A 17,410-nucleotide genomic window follows, 5' to 3' on the forward strand; every position below is an offset into this window, starting at 1 on the left:
AAGGCAGAAACCAACCATGCAAAGCCTTCTTTGGGCTTATTTTGTAGTAAAGAGATTACATTTTACATAATTATGTCATAATTTTATATATAATATATTATAATTATTATTGCATTCTAAAGCTTTCTGAGTCTCCCAGAAAGAAGTAATTTCTTCTTTCATTTTTCAAAGTTATTCTTTACTGAGAGTTCATATTTTAGTCTTTTTGGCTGCTACCGACTTGCAGTTTTTAAACAACAGAAATTTAAGGCTCACAATTATGGAGCTGGGAAGTCTAAGATTGAGGTGCTAGGAGATGCAGGGTCTAGTGAGGGCCTCCTCCTAGATGGCTGTTTTTTTGCCATAATCTCACATGGCAGAATGGGCAAACCAGCTCTCTCAGTTGCCTCTTTTATAAGGGCACTAATTCCATTGGTGAGGCTCAGTTCTCATGACCTAGTCAGCTCCCAAAGGCACCACCTGCTAATACCATCACATTTGGGGTTAAGATTTCAATGTATGAATTCTGGGGCAAAACTAACATTCAGACTACAGCAGTTCATATCATTTTTGTATTTTGTATTGTTAATATTTATATATCTATGTTTATGTGTATCTATATTGTTTATAATATATTTGTGCTGATATATACATAAAACATCATTACATGGAAAACATATTTATAAGTGTTATTGTCTTTTTGATTAAAAAACAGCACAACATATGTACATTTCCAAAACTCAATATTTGATTTCCAAGTTTTTAGGCTAGCTAAGTGTTTTTCCTCAACTCCTATGTAGTTTTTGGATGGAAATTTCTAGAAATAGTTTTTCTTGTAGCATACTGCAGAGAGAGTTCTAAGTTCCCTTACAAAGAATAACATTCCTATCATTTATAGTCTAGAATGGACATGGGTGATGAACAATGAAATAGGTAATTCAGATAATTTGCCAACAAATTTCACTAAGAATTTATCTATTTAACCTGATTTTCTCCTCATTGTTATCAACTGGTCAGTTTTATATATCTGTCAATATCACCCTTAAGTTAAATATCAAACTAATGTTAAATTATACTGTCATGTCAACAACATCATATTATAAAACAAGAACTTTTACTACTAAAAAAAGTTCCTATTTATAAACATTACATGTACTGTTAAACTATCACTTCTAAATTATCTATGCATGTGATGGGTATTACTTCTTTTTCCATCAGAAATTAAGGAGCCGTGTCATGTTACTTGAGTAGAGTAAGTACTTTTCACTTACTCCATTTTACTGATAAATAATCATCATTGGCAAAAGCTGTTTAGTTGTTCAGTCAATATTTTCACAATAATGCAGAGCTTGGATCATAAATGCTCAAGTTTCTTTCAACTTAGAAATTATCTTAAATAAAAGGGATGAGAGCTGGTATTTTGGCTTAAAGCAGGAAATCAGTCAGCTTATTCTGTAAAGAGCCAGACAGTGAGCTGGTTAGGTTTTGTGGATTACACTTTCAAGATCACCAATAGTTAGGATAATGGGATTAAAATTAAAGGATACATTTTTTTTTTTCCTTTCAGACTGGCAAAACCTATAATGATGGATAATATTCAGTTGTTTATATGCTTGTGGAAAAATACTCTAAATTATCCACCATTTGGTAATTACTCTGGTAGCATTTATTAAAACTTTAAATGTGTATATGGAAAGGCCAACCAATGATGTGTGTTAAAACACAGGAGTGTTGGTGCTTTAGGTGAGGTGAGTGGGAGTGAGGGTGAGGTCTGCACAGACCGAGGGTGACTGTGACAAAGAGAAGGGGATCACCTGCCACTCAGCAGCTGAGGTTAAAAAAGGCTCAGACATAGGCCCAGATCTTTAACAGAAATACATTAATTAGAGAAATGTAGCACAAGGATACACACACACTGGAAAAATGGAACTCTGAACAATCACTCTGAAGGAGAGGTTGAATATTAATATTCATACTGATTAAATAATATATAGCTATTAAAAAGATCTGCATGTTCAGATCTGGCAGGATCCCATGCTTTTCTAAGTGAGAAAAACTAAAATGTACTAGATACGGTATGATATAATTTTTATAAAAAGCAAAATAAAATAATCTGATATGCTCATTTATGTTTTCTTTAACAAAGAAAATATTATAGAATTCACCCAAATCATTAGCACTATTTATTTCAAGAGTTGAGAATGGAAGTCAATGAACAGGAAAGGGGAGACTATTAATTTTACTTTAGAAACTTCTGAACTTCTAAAATTAAATAAGCATGTTACTTTGGTTCCTCAGATTACCAAAATTAAACTAAATTTTTAAAATTTAGTATTAAGTAGCTAAGAAAAGGATTTCTCTACCAATCTTTTCACTTAGGTTAAAAGATGATGATAAATAATATAGAATAGTTCATTTAAATTCAAACTAATGCTTGTTTGTTTGTTTAGTTGTGGATGGACCCTTTTTTTATTTATTTTTATATGGTGCAGGGGATGGAACCCAGTGCCTCTACACATGCTAGGCAAGTGCTCTACCACTGAGCCACAACCCCAGCTCATAATATTTTAAATACCATGCCTTCTTTAAATTAACATGATATGGTTCGTGAACCCACTGTGCACTTCAGAACTAAGGACTCTCAGGCAGCTACTATGTCAATATACAACAGATTATAAATACGAGCAGGCAAGGTTTACATGGGGGAAACAACAGTGAACAAAACTGGACAACACAAAACTGTTTAAGAGCCAGAAAGGCTGACAAGATCTAGAGCAGGGGTCACAGGAGGCTCACCCAGGAAACAGGACTTGAAGTGACCTATGGAAACAGGGTTGAGCAAGAGAACGGCATAAAACTGGGCATGGAGACAGTAAAGCTGAGTGTTTTCGTGGCAAAATAAGATCAAGCTAAGTCAAATGACAGTATACCATGGGGCAGTGGTAAAAAAAATGGGACCAAATGATTTATTTCTGCTATGTGAGATGAGAATACTGGAAACTGTCCTCCAGCTGACAGGGATATAATGGCTTGCCCAGGAAAATTACTTTAAAATATATTAAGCCCTTTTATAATTAAGTCATTTCCAAGTAGTTTAGTAGAAGTACTTCCCCAACCTTTTGTGTATACGCTCCAATCAAGATTTTTTTCCCCTTCTGTTGGTCTAAAAGTTACAATTCTATTTTTGTTCTTCTACTATTCACCTCTAAGTTATTCTAAATTGCTTGCTATTGCTGATTTCTTAAACTTATTCCTATTATTTGTCTAACAAGTCACATGTTTATTATATCCCTTTAATCTTTACTCCATCCTTACCCCCGAGTATTGTTCAGACTTTTGGTTCTGAATTTCCATTATTTCATGTGTGTCTATATGTTACTACAGAGTCTTCATACTTTTCTTGGAAGAATACTTCCAATGGTATGACACCTTCAAACAGTCACTGTGTAGCCAAACCATTGAGACATTTTATGCCCAGGAATATGGTAATCATACTGCATATTTAAACGGCAATTTGACTAGATATAACATTTGGGGCCCAAAGTGTTTTCTTTTAATACTTTAAAGTCATCTGCTCTCTTGCCCTGGAAAAAAGTAAAATTTTCACTTTGTTTTGGTGTCTATACACTCCACTTTAATGAGTCCAGGAATAGGTTTTCCTTCTGGCTTCTGTTTGTCCGAGTCTTCTCTTTCTTTCTTTATTGTTATTATTTGTTCAAATATTTCTTCCCCTTTGTTACATTTGCTTTCTTTTCAAAACCCTTATTATTTAAATATTCCCTCTAGTCTCAGTGTTCTTTTATACTTTCTCTTTATTCTTCCCTGCTGCCTTAGAAGGAGGCATCTTAGTCTGTCTTCTAGCTCTCACTGCATAACTTCTATAGTGTGCTGCTTCAGTTAGTAATGTGAGGTAACTTTATAAATCATTAACTGAGTCTGCTTCAGTTGAACAGTTTATCTGTAAATGTAAGATTAAATGCACTGATGTAACATTAAGACAATGTTACAAACAGGAAAAATAAAGCAGGAAGGTTAATGTAGCATTTTATGTGAAGGCTGTTACATGAAGATTGTTCTATCTATCTATCTATCTATCTATCTATCTATCTATCTATCTATCTATCTATCTATCTATCTATCTATCCATCCATTCACCCACCCACCCATCAGTACTGGGGATTGAACCCAGGAGTGCTTTACCATTAAGCCACATCTTCAGTCCTTTTTATTTTGAGACAAGGTCTTATTAAATTGCTTAGGACCTTGCTAAGTTGCTGAGGCTGGCCTGGAACTTGCAATCCTCCTACCTCCCAAGTCAGCCTCCCAAGTCGCTGGGATTACAGTTGTGTGCCACTGTGCCCAACGGGTTGTTTTCTTAATTTGCATTTATGAAAAGCATGGCTCCCTTTTCACATTTTTCAAATTATGATTCATTTTGAAACATTTCAAAACACAAAAGATAAACATTTAAAAGAAAAACTGATAATAAGTACATTCAACAAATTGCAATACACCAGAAATTTACTCACGCTTGGAATAGTTGAAGATTTTTTCCTCTCTGGACCCACAAGTGGGCTTGCAGTCATCTCACTTTTTGATCCAACTGTGGTGCTGCCAAGTTTACGAGCCACATCTTTGTCCCACTCCTCTTTCTGTTCACTTTCTACACTATTAGCCTGAGGCCTTTTAGAGTATGATACAGCGGGGGGAATGGATGGACCAGCTGTAATTAAAAAAAAAAAAATAGCATAATTAGATAAAATTGATAGAAATGACTGGCATATTTTCTTCTCACAAACAAAAACTCTACAATATAAAAATATCTATATGTTTTACACTCTGAATCGAGATTAAACTATTCAAATAAAGAATCCGATCAATTCTTGCAAAAGGGTTCCTATTTATCATTTGATAATGTAAATCTGTGACAACTACATGACACACAGAGATGTGACTTTATAACGCTTAAAGTAAAAACGTGGGTAGAACCAGCCTGTGTTTTCACTTATTTGACTTGTTCCCCCACCATGATCACTAAAACGCCGCTGCTTCTGATTTGCTGAGATGCTTCGCTGGACCTTCAGGTGAGCAGGGGACTGAAGAGTGCTGTTGTTTAGGTCACTACTGGGCCGGGACCTCTGACACAAGTTTCCACTGGAGAGCGACTCACTGCCTTCGAACTAAAAGAAGAAAGACCACCAGACTTTTAAAACAGGATAATGTTTAGACAAACAAATGCACTCTTGATTTTCTAAATGATTCAAAGCTACATAAGAAGTAATCAGAGCTAAAAGGAGACAGCTCAAAATATAGAACCTTGAGTTAGAGGGAAGTGGATATAATTTGCTCTCATGAGTACCTGTAATTTCCTGTTATTTTGTACAAATCCTTAGCTTAGTCAAAATACCAAATAATATCTACAATTACTGGATGACAATGACATGCTAGACCCTGTCCTAAGCTTTTATTTATATCTGTCACTTTAAACATTACAACAAACCTACAATGTACTACCCTGAACTTTTTGGATAGAAAAACTGAAGAGTCAAGGGATAAAATTTTAAACACATATGCACCTATGTAAGTATATACACATACATATATATACCTACACACATACATAGAAAAACTATATTAAAATATCTACATTTGCATGTTTTACACTCTAAGATTAAATTGCTTTGTTTTCTCCCCATTTACAAAACAAAATTTGATTTATTGGCTCGATCAGGAAATTACCTCTCCTTAGAACTAAACTTGGGGGTTGTTATACTACTTATCTCTATAATACAAAGTAGCCAGATGCTAGCAAACTTTTGGCTAAATGCCATGGTGTAGACATGAGGTTCCCCAGAATCTCATGTGTAAGACAATGCAAGAAAGTTTAAGAGATGAAATGATTGGGGTGTAAGAGTTTTAACATAACCAGAGCATTAATCCCCTGATAGGTGTTAACTGGGTGGTAACTGTAGGCAGGTAGGGGAGTTAGAAGAGGTGGGTCATTGGGGGCATTGCCTTTGGGGTGTATATTTTGTTCTTGGTTAGAGAAGTCTCTTTCTTTCTGCTTCCTGGTGCAGTGCCATGTTCTGAGATGCTTTCCTCTGCCATGATGTTCTGCCTCACCTCTGGCCCAAAGCAATGAAGCCAGCTGTATATGAACTGAGACCTTGAAACTGAAAGTGTCAAATAAACGTTTTCTTCTCTAAAATTGTTCTTGTCAGGTCTTTTGGTCACAGTGGTAAAAAATTTGGCTAAAACACTGCATCACAGACATTCCAATGTGAAATTCAAATTCATATATAGATGACACTAGTAACAAATGAGAGATTAATAATGATGGTGGTAGTTATAACAAATATTAGCTACAATGGAGCACACAGTAATCTGCCGGCAACTATTCTAAGTACTAATTTTTAAAATTCTCACAATGACCCTAAGAGGTAAATGCTATTATTATTCTCACTTTGTAGATAAGGAAACTGAGGCAAAGAAAATTAAATTGCCAAAGTGACACAGCTGCTGTGTGGGTGGGGGAGGTAAACCTGGCTCTGAAGTTCAGGTTCTTACTTAGAGTAGCTTCATTAGATTATATTCAATTCGTACTTCAATTTACCTCACAGACGGGGTGGACTGTATACTTATAAAATTAGTGCTCCCTTTGTATTTAAATTAATAAGACAATTAAAGATCTTAGGACTGAAATTTAAATTCTAAGTAGAAACAGTTAAAAGACTTTAGAAATGATCTTTTGTGCTATTCCCACTTAAAATTCTCTTGACTTGGCTTCTTAGATACCACTTCCTAGCTATCAGTGACCCCACTGAAGATTCTTCTCTACTATAATAATAGCACCGTCCTGAGGGGTTCATTGAGAAGAGTAGTTGAATTATACTTGTTAAATCCTTAGAATAGTTCCTGGCACATGAGTGCATGCAACATGTGCTCTCTGATGATGACTCCAAAATCTCTTAATTCTGCTTGAATCTTTCCCTGCAGATCCAGATCTTTACATATGAATATCTACTACACAGCTCCACTCAAGAGAAATCTCCAATTCAGCCATCCCAACTGGACTTCCTATTCTGGCCTTCAGAATGCATTAAAGTCACTTGACATGCTATGAGACAAAATATCAACTTTTCCTGGGTTTCCACTTACACAAATAGATTTATTTCACACATACATTTAGTTTGAACTGCTCTCACTTCCTTCTGTTTCAGTCAGTGTACTATCTGCAAACCCAGACTCATCATAGTGCCTCTGGCAGGGCTGTTGCACTGAAGCTGCACATTGTACAACTCTGGGGGGACACCATTTTTAGAGACCAGTGAGTGGTGCTTCTTGGAGTCAAGTGGGACAGTGGGCCTGCTCTTGCATAAAATCCCTCCTGATACCCAGAAATGAAATTGGTTCATAATTTAGCCCTTTGATTTTTGAATTCTAATAAATAAGAATGCTAGAATCTTTGTATTTTTATATCACAAAAAACATTTACTAACATTATATCTTATACTCAGCTGTTATTTAACTAAAGAAATAATTCATATTACTTTAAAAAGGAGGAAGACTTACTTCAGGTGGTTTTCTACCTAGAAGAATATAAGTAGCCATAACTTCATCATATTTCTGACTTATCAAGGCATCATTTATTTCATCTCGTGCAAAACCCATGGTGACCATAATGTCTAGGAAAAGAAAGTGTAAATTTTCTGAATGAGCTCATTTTAGTAACAAATCAGCGAAAGTGGGCAAGTTTTCCAAGACCAGATGTGAAAATTAAGTCTTAAGAAATTTAAAGTATAGTTTTAATTTTCCAAACTTTTGCATTATTAACTTACAGATACTGTGTTCATACACACTACACATTCACAATTATTCATACAGAATTACCTACATAGTACATTATATACTTATGAGCCCACTTGATTTCTCAGTGCCTACTACATTCCTGAGCTGACTTCCTTTGTCCAGTCAGACTATCAGTCTGTGTCACATACAAAATCCCTCTTCTTTGGCTCTTTCTCTCTCACTGCATTCCCAACTACTCATGGAATGATTTTTTTTCCTCTCTTAACAGTTTCAGCTTTGGAGAACAAATCCTTCTCTGAAGGGCTCGAATTCCACAATGGTTCTGATTAGGATCTTAGTGCTCTCCCCTGCCACTCTGCCCTTCAGTCAGATAAAAGCCCAGTTGAGATGACTCCTGTGCGTTTCTGATGGCTTTAGATAGGCACAGAGAAACAAAGAAAGCTGAGCATGGGCAGCACACCAGGACCAGGGCAGAGGGACCATGGACTTTGCTAAGGAAGTGAGAACAAAGGGTGAATCAGAGTTCAGACCCTTTTATTGAGTGCTTCTAAAGTTTTGGTAAAAATACATGTTGTGTTTGCTGATATTTATCCATCTGATTAGTGCTGATAGTTAAATCAGTCAGCCCTCCTGTGAGGGACTGATAAAGGAAAAAATTAGGTTTATCTGCATGATTTTCACTTTCATGTTACAGTTGCCAACAACTAACTTAGACCATAATATATATGAGAAAAAACCAAGGAGCTTGAATTTTTAATGTATAATGTTTATCATTAAGATGATAAATATTTTTCTAATAAAAGTTGCTTCCTATTTATATTTTTAAACATCATTTTGTAGATTAAAGGACTCTTACTGTGGCCTATTGTAGCACATCTCACAATATTTAAATACTTACCTATTCTTTTTGTATCATTGAAATCTGGTTCAGGCTCAGTATATGGCTTTAATTCTTCTTCTTCATGACCAACATTCATCCACCGATCTTTCATTATTTGCTAGGGAATAACCTCTATGTTAAATTTGGTCACTTGAAACATTCAGTGATTTATTTTAACAAATGTGAAATTTACTGGTTCACTCAACAAGAATCACATAACATATTCAAACAGTTATTGTGTTTCTTTAGTCCAATAAGAGGTGTGGAACGTTGGGACCCCACATACAGCATCTTAAGATAACTGTGATTATCATTATATCATTATAGTATATATCTGAGTATTATTCCAAATACTCACCAAATATAATGATTCAAAATAACTTTTCTCCCATATTCCTTTAAAAGGAATATTTTCAAATTTGAAGGCTTTAAGAACCTACCAATTTTAACCTTTGCTTCATATTCATACTTCTACGATTACTGAAAAGAAATTTTTGTCTGGTCTTCTACCAAATACATACCTGTTTTTAAAAATCAGTACTTATTCAGATATTAAGAAAGGAGAGGGTTAGTCAGTAAAGACAACTCAGAGAATATGGGAAGAATTGAGCCTAGAGTTAGAAATTAGGTGAAAATCGGGGTGAAGGCAGGTGTTGATGTAAATTACCAGAGGCAGAATTGAGCTGAGGCTATAGAACAACCTATATAGTCCTGGCTATTAAGATAACCTAATGGGGGCAACCTATGGAATGGGAGCAACCATTTGCAAACCATTTGTTGGTTAAGGGGTTAATATCCAGAACTCCTACAACTCAATTATGTAAAAATAAATAACTTGATTTTAAAAAGGGCAAAGAAATTGTACAGACATTTCTCCAAAGAAGACATACAATGGCCAAGAAGCATATGAGAAACTGCTTGTATGAAATCTTAATAATCAGGGAAAATCAAAACCACAATGAAATATCTCAAATCTTTTAGGTTGGCCACTATAAAAAAAACAACAGTATAATTGTTGACTGGAACCCTTGTACAATACTGATGTGATTGTAAAATGGTACAGCACCTATGTAAAATAGCATAAACTTTCCTCAGGAAATTAATAGAACTACCACATGACCCAGAAATCCCATTTCTGATTATGTACTCAAATAGGGTATCTGAGAGATATTTTCACACCTGTGTTCACTGCAGCATCATTCACAATAGCCAAGATGTAGAAGCAACTAAATGTTCATTGACAGATGAATGGATACAGAAAATGTGTTGTATAAATGCAATGGAATATTATGGAATATTATTCAGCCTTATAGAAGAAATTCTGTCACATGCTACAACTTGATAAATTTTGGGGACTTTAAGTAAAATGTCTGACAACTAGAAAAAGACAAATACTACATGATTCCACTTAGATGAGGCCCTAAAGGAGTCAAACTCCCAGCAGCAGAAGGCAGAATGGTAGTTACTAGAGACTGAAGGAGAAGAATATGCCAGAACTATTCAATGGGTTTAGAGTTTTTGCCACAAGATGAAAAGGTTCTGGAGATCTTTGTACAACAATACACATAGTTAACCAAACTGTAATTATAATGAGAAATTGTTAAGAGGGCATGTTTATGCTATTTTTAAAAAAATGTCCTTTTATTTTATTTTTTTTTAAATTTATTTCATTGTGCTGGGGATCGAATCCAGGGCCTTGCACATGCTAGGCAAGTGATGAACCATTGAGTTACATCCTTAGCACCCCCAAAAAAACCTAGTGCGTAAATTACTACCTTCATAGCCAGGCAATGAGGAACTGGCAGCTGGAGATCCATGATAAAATTATTATACAGATGATGGAAAACCTCATTTTCAGCATTTAAAGACAAACTCAAATAATTCTGTATTAATTTTTAAAATGGTTAATTTTTTATTACTACAGAATTCTAGGCTTTCATTCTGGGTAATGTATATTAGTTTTCTTTTTTCAAGCCCTATAAAATATATTCTCCAGCTCTATATTTATTTGCCAAGAGTCTACTAATTAGAAAAATAACTCTCTTTTTATGGCTAATTCCTTGATTGCCTAGGTATTACCCCTCATTTATATTAATATTTACCCAAAGTCAAGCTCTAGAAGACAAAAACTCAAGCAGATTTTTTTCATAACCACTCTGAGCAATGGTAATTTAAGTATATCATCCAATAAGTTAAACAAAAGTAGATCTACTACAAATTTTAAAATAATATTGCTACCATGTAAGTTTTTATTTTTGCTTTTTTGATTCTAGGGATTGAACCAAGGGGTGCTTAACCACTAAGTCACATCCCCAGCCCTTTTTATTATTTTTTATTTTGAGACAGGGCCTCATGAAGCTGCTGAGGCTGGCTTTGAAACTTGTGATCCTCCTGCCTCAGCCTCCTAAGTTGCTGGGATTGCAGGAGTTCACCACCATGCCTGGCCATGTAAGCTTTTAGTGATTACTCATCAATTAAAGAAAGTGTTGGGGAGGTTGCATTCCAAAAGAAAAAATAAGAACAAAGCAGAGCTGCAAATTTCTGCACAATTTCCCCCTTCTTGTTCCTCATTTCTTCCTTCTCAAATAGTATATTTGACAGAAGCCTATACAAGAGTCATGTAGTAGCATATATAGGAAAAAAAAAACATTATAATTGACAGAATTTCCTAGGTTGTAAGGTGAAGACATATCTTTTTTGTATCCATGGTTTTGCTTTCCATGGTCTTATACTGTCTTTTTTGGCACAAATACTTCTTGGTTTTTTTTTCCCTCTCAATAACCACCTTCTTGTTTTTGAAGAAGGTAGTTCAAATAAAATAAGGAAGCTAAAGAGCCATGGGTAAGATAGAATGCAGCTAGATGATACAGTAGGATGCTGTGAAAATGTCCAGGAGGGAGACAAAAGAGGACTGATTTGGATATATGGAGATGGAAGAAAGAAAACAAATTCATCTCAAGACCTTGATGATAAAATTTGTTTTGGTATTAATGAAAAGGGACAAATCCAAGAGAGCTCTGAAGATTTTAACTCAAATGTCAGCAAAATAGGGTTTCTATGAATTAAACAAGAACTATAGGAGCAACAGCAGACTTGACAGTTGAATACAGGCAACTTAGAGGAAAATGACAATAATTCAAATGTTTTGATGTCTCAATCAAACTGTTTATTTGGTAGTCATATCATACTCGTGTGTCCATGTCAAGAAAAAAATATACATACCTGGACCAATGTTGAGTGTATGTATGTACGTGTGTGTACATGTGTGTGTGTATACTGATATGTGCTCTCTCTCTTACTCAGGAAATAAGATTTATTCATGAAATCTAAAGATATTTTAATACACAACATTTGTCTATTCAAAGTTATGCTATTAATAGCAAGTGCTTAAAAAAGACCAAAAAGAATAACTTGCAGTATGTACTGTAGTTTTCTGAGAAAGAATCATTAGGAGGTAGGAAGTGAACCCACTTAAGATATAAGTAGTATTTGAACTGGTGGAAAGTTGAGGCGGAAAGATGTGAGCAGAAGTGAGGATGAATAAACTCCCCTCTCTGACTTGGAACAAAGATGATATGCAATGAAAGAGTGGAAGGTAGGGTTAGTATCTTCTGATGGTTAATCAAAAATTAATCTGAAAGGCAATGGAGAAATGCTACATTTTATTAACAAATAAGATAAACCATATTTTAGAAAAAATACTAGAAAAAGAACAGTAGGCAGTGATACAGAAGAAGCACTGATCTGGCCAGCCTCCTATGAAAGAGATGTGAGGCAAGGCTGATCCAGGAAAAGGAGAAACACAGTGATGAGGAAAGACAACTGGGCAGCCATGAGAGAATCAGCCCAGCTTAACTCTCCCTTCCTGTTACTCCAGTTATTGGGAATTGCCAAGAGTCTACTTAGAAGTGTGTCTCACAACACTTCTAAGTAGAATAACAATAATCTAAGAATGGAAGCAAAGACAAGAAGGAAGAAATGTGCCTAAGGAAGGGTCTCTATTAATTTTAAAGTTGAGGATTTTTTTCTAAGAATAAGGCACAAAAAGAAATAAAATAGAGATATATGAAAGAAAAGAGAGAGAAAGAAGTGCCTGTCCTTAGTTGTGTGAAACTCAGGCTTATAAAAAATCCTTTTAGAGCAATCACAAGAGTTAATGTTAAAAAAAAAAAAAAAAAAAGGCTGAAGAAGAAATGTCTCCAGGAACTGAAAGTGTACTGTGTGATAGAGACGTCATGAAACCCTAGTCTGAGTGGTTTTAGGTAAGGTAAAAAGAACTAGGCCAATAAAGTGCACTAGACATAGGAACCACTTGGATAAATTAATCTACGTCAGATTTCATTTCAGCTACCTCGTGAGAAACAAAGAGGGCAAACAAAGTTAATAGAAGAAAGCTTACTCTCCCATAACTGCAAATGAACATACATGGCTACTTGCTGACTGTGTAAGAGTAAATACTAAGAAAATAATTGCTTCAGATGAATTATAAAGAATCAGAATAATTAACTATAGGAAATATACACTCTACTTGGTACACATTTAAAAAACAGAATTTAGGATGGTCAGACGCAAATAATTTTACTTAAATTATTAAATCTTTGTATTTGTTTTTGGATAGTTTTCTTTTTTCGAAAAAAATGGTTATTATCAATTAATTATTCTTTTTGCTTTATTGTCACTTGTACTACATGGACATAAACAAGATTTTAAAGATTATTTTAGCAGCACCTGAAGAAAGTATTAAAAGTCAAAATATATACTTTACGCGGGAGGGCCAAAGATGACAGAAAGAGAACAATAAGAGGAATGTTACTTCAGGATCAAGTTTCGTATTATGTGAAAAGCAATAAAGTCTATTCTGGCTAAGAATTGGAAAAATAAGACCTGGGGATGCAGTTCAGTGCTAGAGTTCCTGCCTAGGTCGCACTACTGCTACCACAACAAAAACTAGAAAAATGAATGAACATGAACATAGTGGGGAAAGGAGAAAAGCGTTTTTGTTCCTTTCAAATAGAAAAATCTAGACATACGAATATCCAGTAAACAACATAAAACATAAATCCTTTTAAAATCATGTGTGTTACAGTTTCCTATCACTATTAGTGCAAATAGGAAGAGCTGACAGCATTCATACATGCCACCTGAAAAGGTCTACAACTGTTTAAATCTAGAAACAACTACTGGTCAATAGTAGAATGTGAAACTAATTTCATTATTTTCATAGAGTATAAATATAGTGTTTGACTTACAAATCCTTAAGAAACCCTTTAATAAAATATGTAGTTATATCTGGTAAGGAAAAGAAAGGCATATGAGCTAAGTAAGAAGTTTAGTAAAACAAGAAACAAGATTCTCTAAATCAAATTTCAGTGTTAGCAAAACACATATGAAGAAAGACTAGAAGTTACTCTAATCAATAATTCATGATACTTTTGTGACACTGAAAAGAAACAGATGAAATTCTATTTTTTAAAATATGAGAATTAGGAGGAAATATTTCATATTAAAATTGACAAAGCTGGTACAAATCTATAAGGCAATTAATCAGATTTTTAGACAGTTGAGACATTAAAGAGATTATACCTGAGAAAGCACAGTCAATCTATTAATTAAAAATATAGAGTTTTATCACTAACAAAAGAAACACAAACAATTTATAAAGCAATTATAATAAATTACACCAAGGCATTATATACTAGACCTCATTATAGTCAATACTGGATCAAGCCGTGGAGAATAGACATAGTCAAAAGTCTTGAGTCACACACTTCTTTTTGGCAAAGATATACTAGAGCTATCAGATCACTTATACCCTTTGGCCCAGTAATTCCACTCTGGAGAATTTAACTAAGTATATATATCTCAACAGGAAAAATAAAGTACACCATGTTATTTTTAGCAAAAGTAATGGAAACAACTCAAATGTGCAACAAACAAGGAAGGGTTAAATTAATTATGATAGTAACCCAAGGAGAACCTAAGGACACATCTAATTAAAAAGGAGCTCACTCTTACAATAAAACAAGTACATACCCAAAACTTTCAAGCTAAAAAAAGAATGACATAGAAACATTATTAACTGGATAAAAGTTATGTTTACATGTGAAAGATAAGTGTTTTGAAAATAGATTTTTTAAAATAGTTTACAGATTTTTCCTATAAAGCTGATAATAAAGTGTGTACTAAAATAAACTCAAAGACTAATATTATGATTTAAGTCATTGGTATTTCAAAAGTTTGGTGTTAGGTTTCTCTGGGAAGTCTCTTTGGAGAATTGTGAAGCAGACCAATCTCTGTATAGTGAAATCTGCACTATTATGATAATATTTTCAAGGTGAATGCATGGTTTTGAGGTTGAAAAATTTTAGTTTTGATAAGTTGGAACAGAAGGTCCAGATTACACTCAAATATGTCAACTTGAACTTGAGAAGACTGAATGTTTTAACAATAATAATTATAATTTGGCATTTAAATTGAACTCAAATAACTCTTAATACTTTAAATCCTCAACCATGTAATGTTACGGGTAAAAGATTAAAATATTTGGCTACTGTAAATTCATCATCTTTAAGATATAAGGACATATTTTAACTGTTCACAGAGATTCGCAAGATCTACTCTCCCCAAATAAATTTCGTATGTTATTTTCACTCTGCCTATTAACTGAGCTGCTGCCTGAACTCTGGATATTTGGTAAGTGATGCTCAGGTAAAGTGGGTTCCTATGATAAAAGAGGGTCATAATGTAGGAATAGGAAGATTAATGGTCTCTAAATTTCTTGAATTTTCGAACAGATAGTGTTAACAATTCTAACTTTTTAAATATTTCATGTTATTGTCTATGAATAATGGTCGTAGGTAAGCTTAGAAAAAGCATGATATAAAATGGGTCTTTTTACTGCACATGTTCTCCATTACAATATTACTGACATATCCTTTTACCCACAAAGGAAAAAGCACAAAAATCTTAAGTTTAGAACTAATCACATAAACAAATAATTCAATTAAAAAAAAAACTGATAACTGATTCACTGACACAAAGCATTTACAATAATTTCCCAATGGAAGTCACCATCCCTTAACTTCCATCAAAACATATTGAATTTTTTAGTGAAAAATAATTGTGGAAACAGAATTACAAAGCCCAAACTAACCTGAGAGCTCTGTACACAAGGATGGCTCACTATAAGGCTGCCTCCTAACCAGCATGGAGTCCGTGCCAGAAAGCCCCATTGCTACACTAAAAAAGTACAGTTTAAATGAGGTTAATTCTCTGAATCTTCTACCCTTCCAATTAAGGCAAATAAAAGAAGACAAAAAAAAGCACAAGTGAATAATGCATGCTGAATCTCTGAAATTATATTAGTACAGGCCAAAATATCACTCTTAAAAATAGATGGGCAAAATACTTAAGAAACAAGTTATATTAATTGTAGCATCAAAAGGAAGAAAGATTAGACATTTTGGTTATGTGAATCTCTGACATAATTTGGCAGTAACATACTTAGTACACATATAATAGTACATAGGAAATGAATGTAGACAACAGCAATGTGTCAAAAAATAAAAATAACTGCTTCTAATGTGTTCTACTTCTGTATTAGTAAATTTTCTGTACTGATATACAGAAAATTAATGTTTATATTAAATTTTTTAATATCACATACTAATTTCAGAAAGAGCCATGAAGTAGTCACTGGAATTTTCACAATTTTCTTTCATTCTTGTGTCCTTACTAAAAGCAAGGCTTCTGTTTTGGACCCACTGGTTTCTGACACAGGTTAAGTTTTCTTTTTTCTCCAACTAAAAATCAATTTTATTCCCATTTTTATTTCATTTTTAATCTAATATTTCAATGAAGAAGCAAGAAGAAATAACAGTCCTTAGAGAAACCCACTGTGACAAATTTTTAATAATCACTTCACTTTCTCTACCTTAAACAAAAGGCGAACTATATGTGACTTGGTGATTTTCCAAAGAAAACCGGGGATCTAGTACTCTTCAGTTCCTGAAACATCTTAACTTCAAACTTTATATCTGGAGCACAAAAGTTCACTCACTTCCAAGCTGCCTCTCTTTATTGGATTCAGCACTAATAATTTCTTCAGAAGATTTTCACAGTCAGTGGACATGTAGAAGGGGATACGGTACTTCCCTCGTAAGACTCGCTCCCGTAGTTCCTTAAAAACATGAAATAAAGCACTTACAACTAGCTTTTAAAATTATCGTGTCTGGGGATAAAAACATGAACATAAAATTCAGCTGATACCTTTAAATTCTGGCCATCAAAAGGCAAGGAGCCACTGACTAATGTATAGAGAATGACACCAAGACTCCATACGTCCACCTCAGGCCCATCATACTTCTTTCCTTGGAAAAGCTCAGGAGCAGCATAGGGTGGGCTTCCACAAAATGTGTCCAATTTGTTCCCGACTGTGAATTCATTACTAAAACCAAAGTCAGCAATTTTAATATTCATATCACCATCAAGGAGAAGGTTTTCAGCCTAAGAGGAAAATAATAAAAAGGACAATGTAAAAAGCATATATGAAATAAAAATCTGTACTTGATTCAGATCCCAGACTTACATATTTCTTGCCTCTCAGTTTTAAACGCAATACCAAATTTAGAAGCCCGGTATGGTATTTCAATATATAACTGTTGGAGACAACATCTATGTAAGACTGAATTTTAACACCAGGAAAGGAAAGATTTCATTTACATGCACATATGCAACAATTTA

The 17,410-nt window shown here is 34.2% G+C and overlaps 1 protein-coding gene across 3 annotated transcripts in view; it reads right to left on the bottom strand.

Annotated features, from left to right (window-relative positions):
* MARK1 (microtubule affinity regulating kinase 1) overlaps positions 1–17,410 on the bottom strand; it is a 155,127-nt gene that overhangs the window by 13,291 nt on the left and 124,426 nt on the right. For all 3 annotated transcript variants that reach the window (XM_079106786.1, XM_079106785.1, XM_079106787.1), the window contains 6 exons: positions 16,937–17,173; positions 16,728–16,847; positions 8,687–8,786; positions 7,552–7,664; positions 5,006–5,159; positions 4,509–4,702 (listed from right to left, as the gene is read on the bottom strand). In XM_079106786.1, coding sequence (XP_078962912.1) covers positions 4,509–4,702; positions 5,006–5,159; positions 7,552–7,664; positions 8,687–8,786; positions 16,728–16,847; positions 16,937–17,173 — 918 coding nt within the window. The remainder of the gene's footprint in view (positions 1–4,508; positions 4,703–5,005; positions 5,160–7,551; positions 7,665–8,686; positions 8,787–16,727; positions 16,848–16,936; positions 17,174–17,410) is intronic.

Source organism: Sciurus vulgaris (assembly GCF_902686455.1).
Source record: "Sciurus vulgaris genome assembly, chromosome: 12".
Lineage (NCBI taxonomy): Eukaryota > Metazoa > Chordata > Mammalia > Rodentia > Sciuridae > Sciurus > Sciurus vulgaris.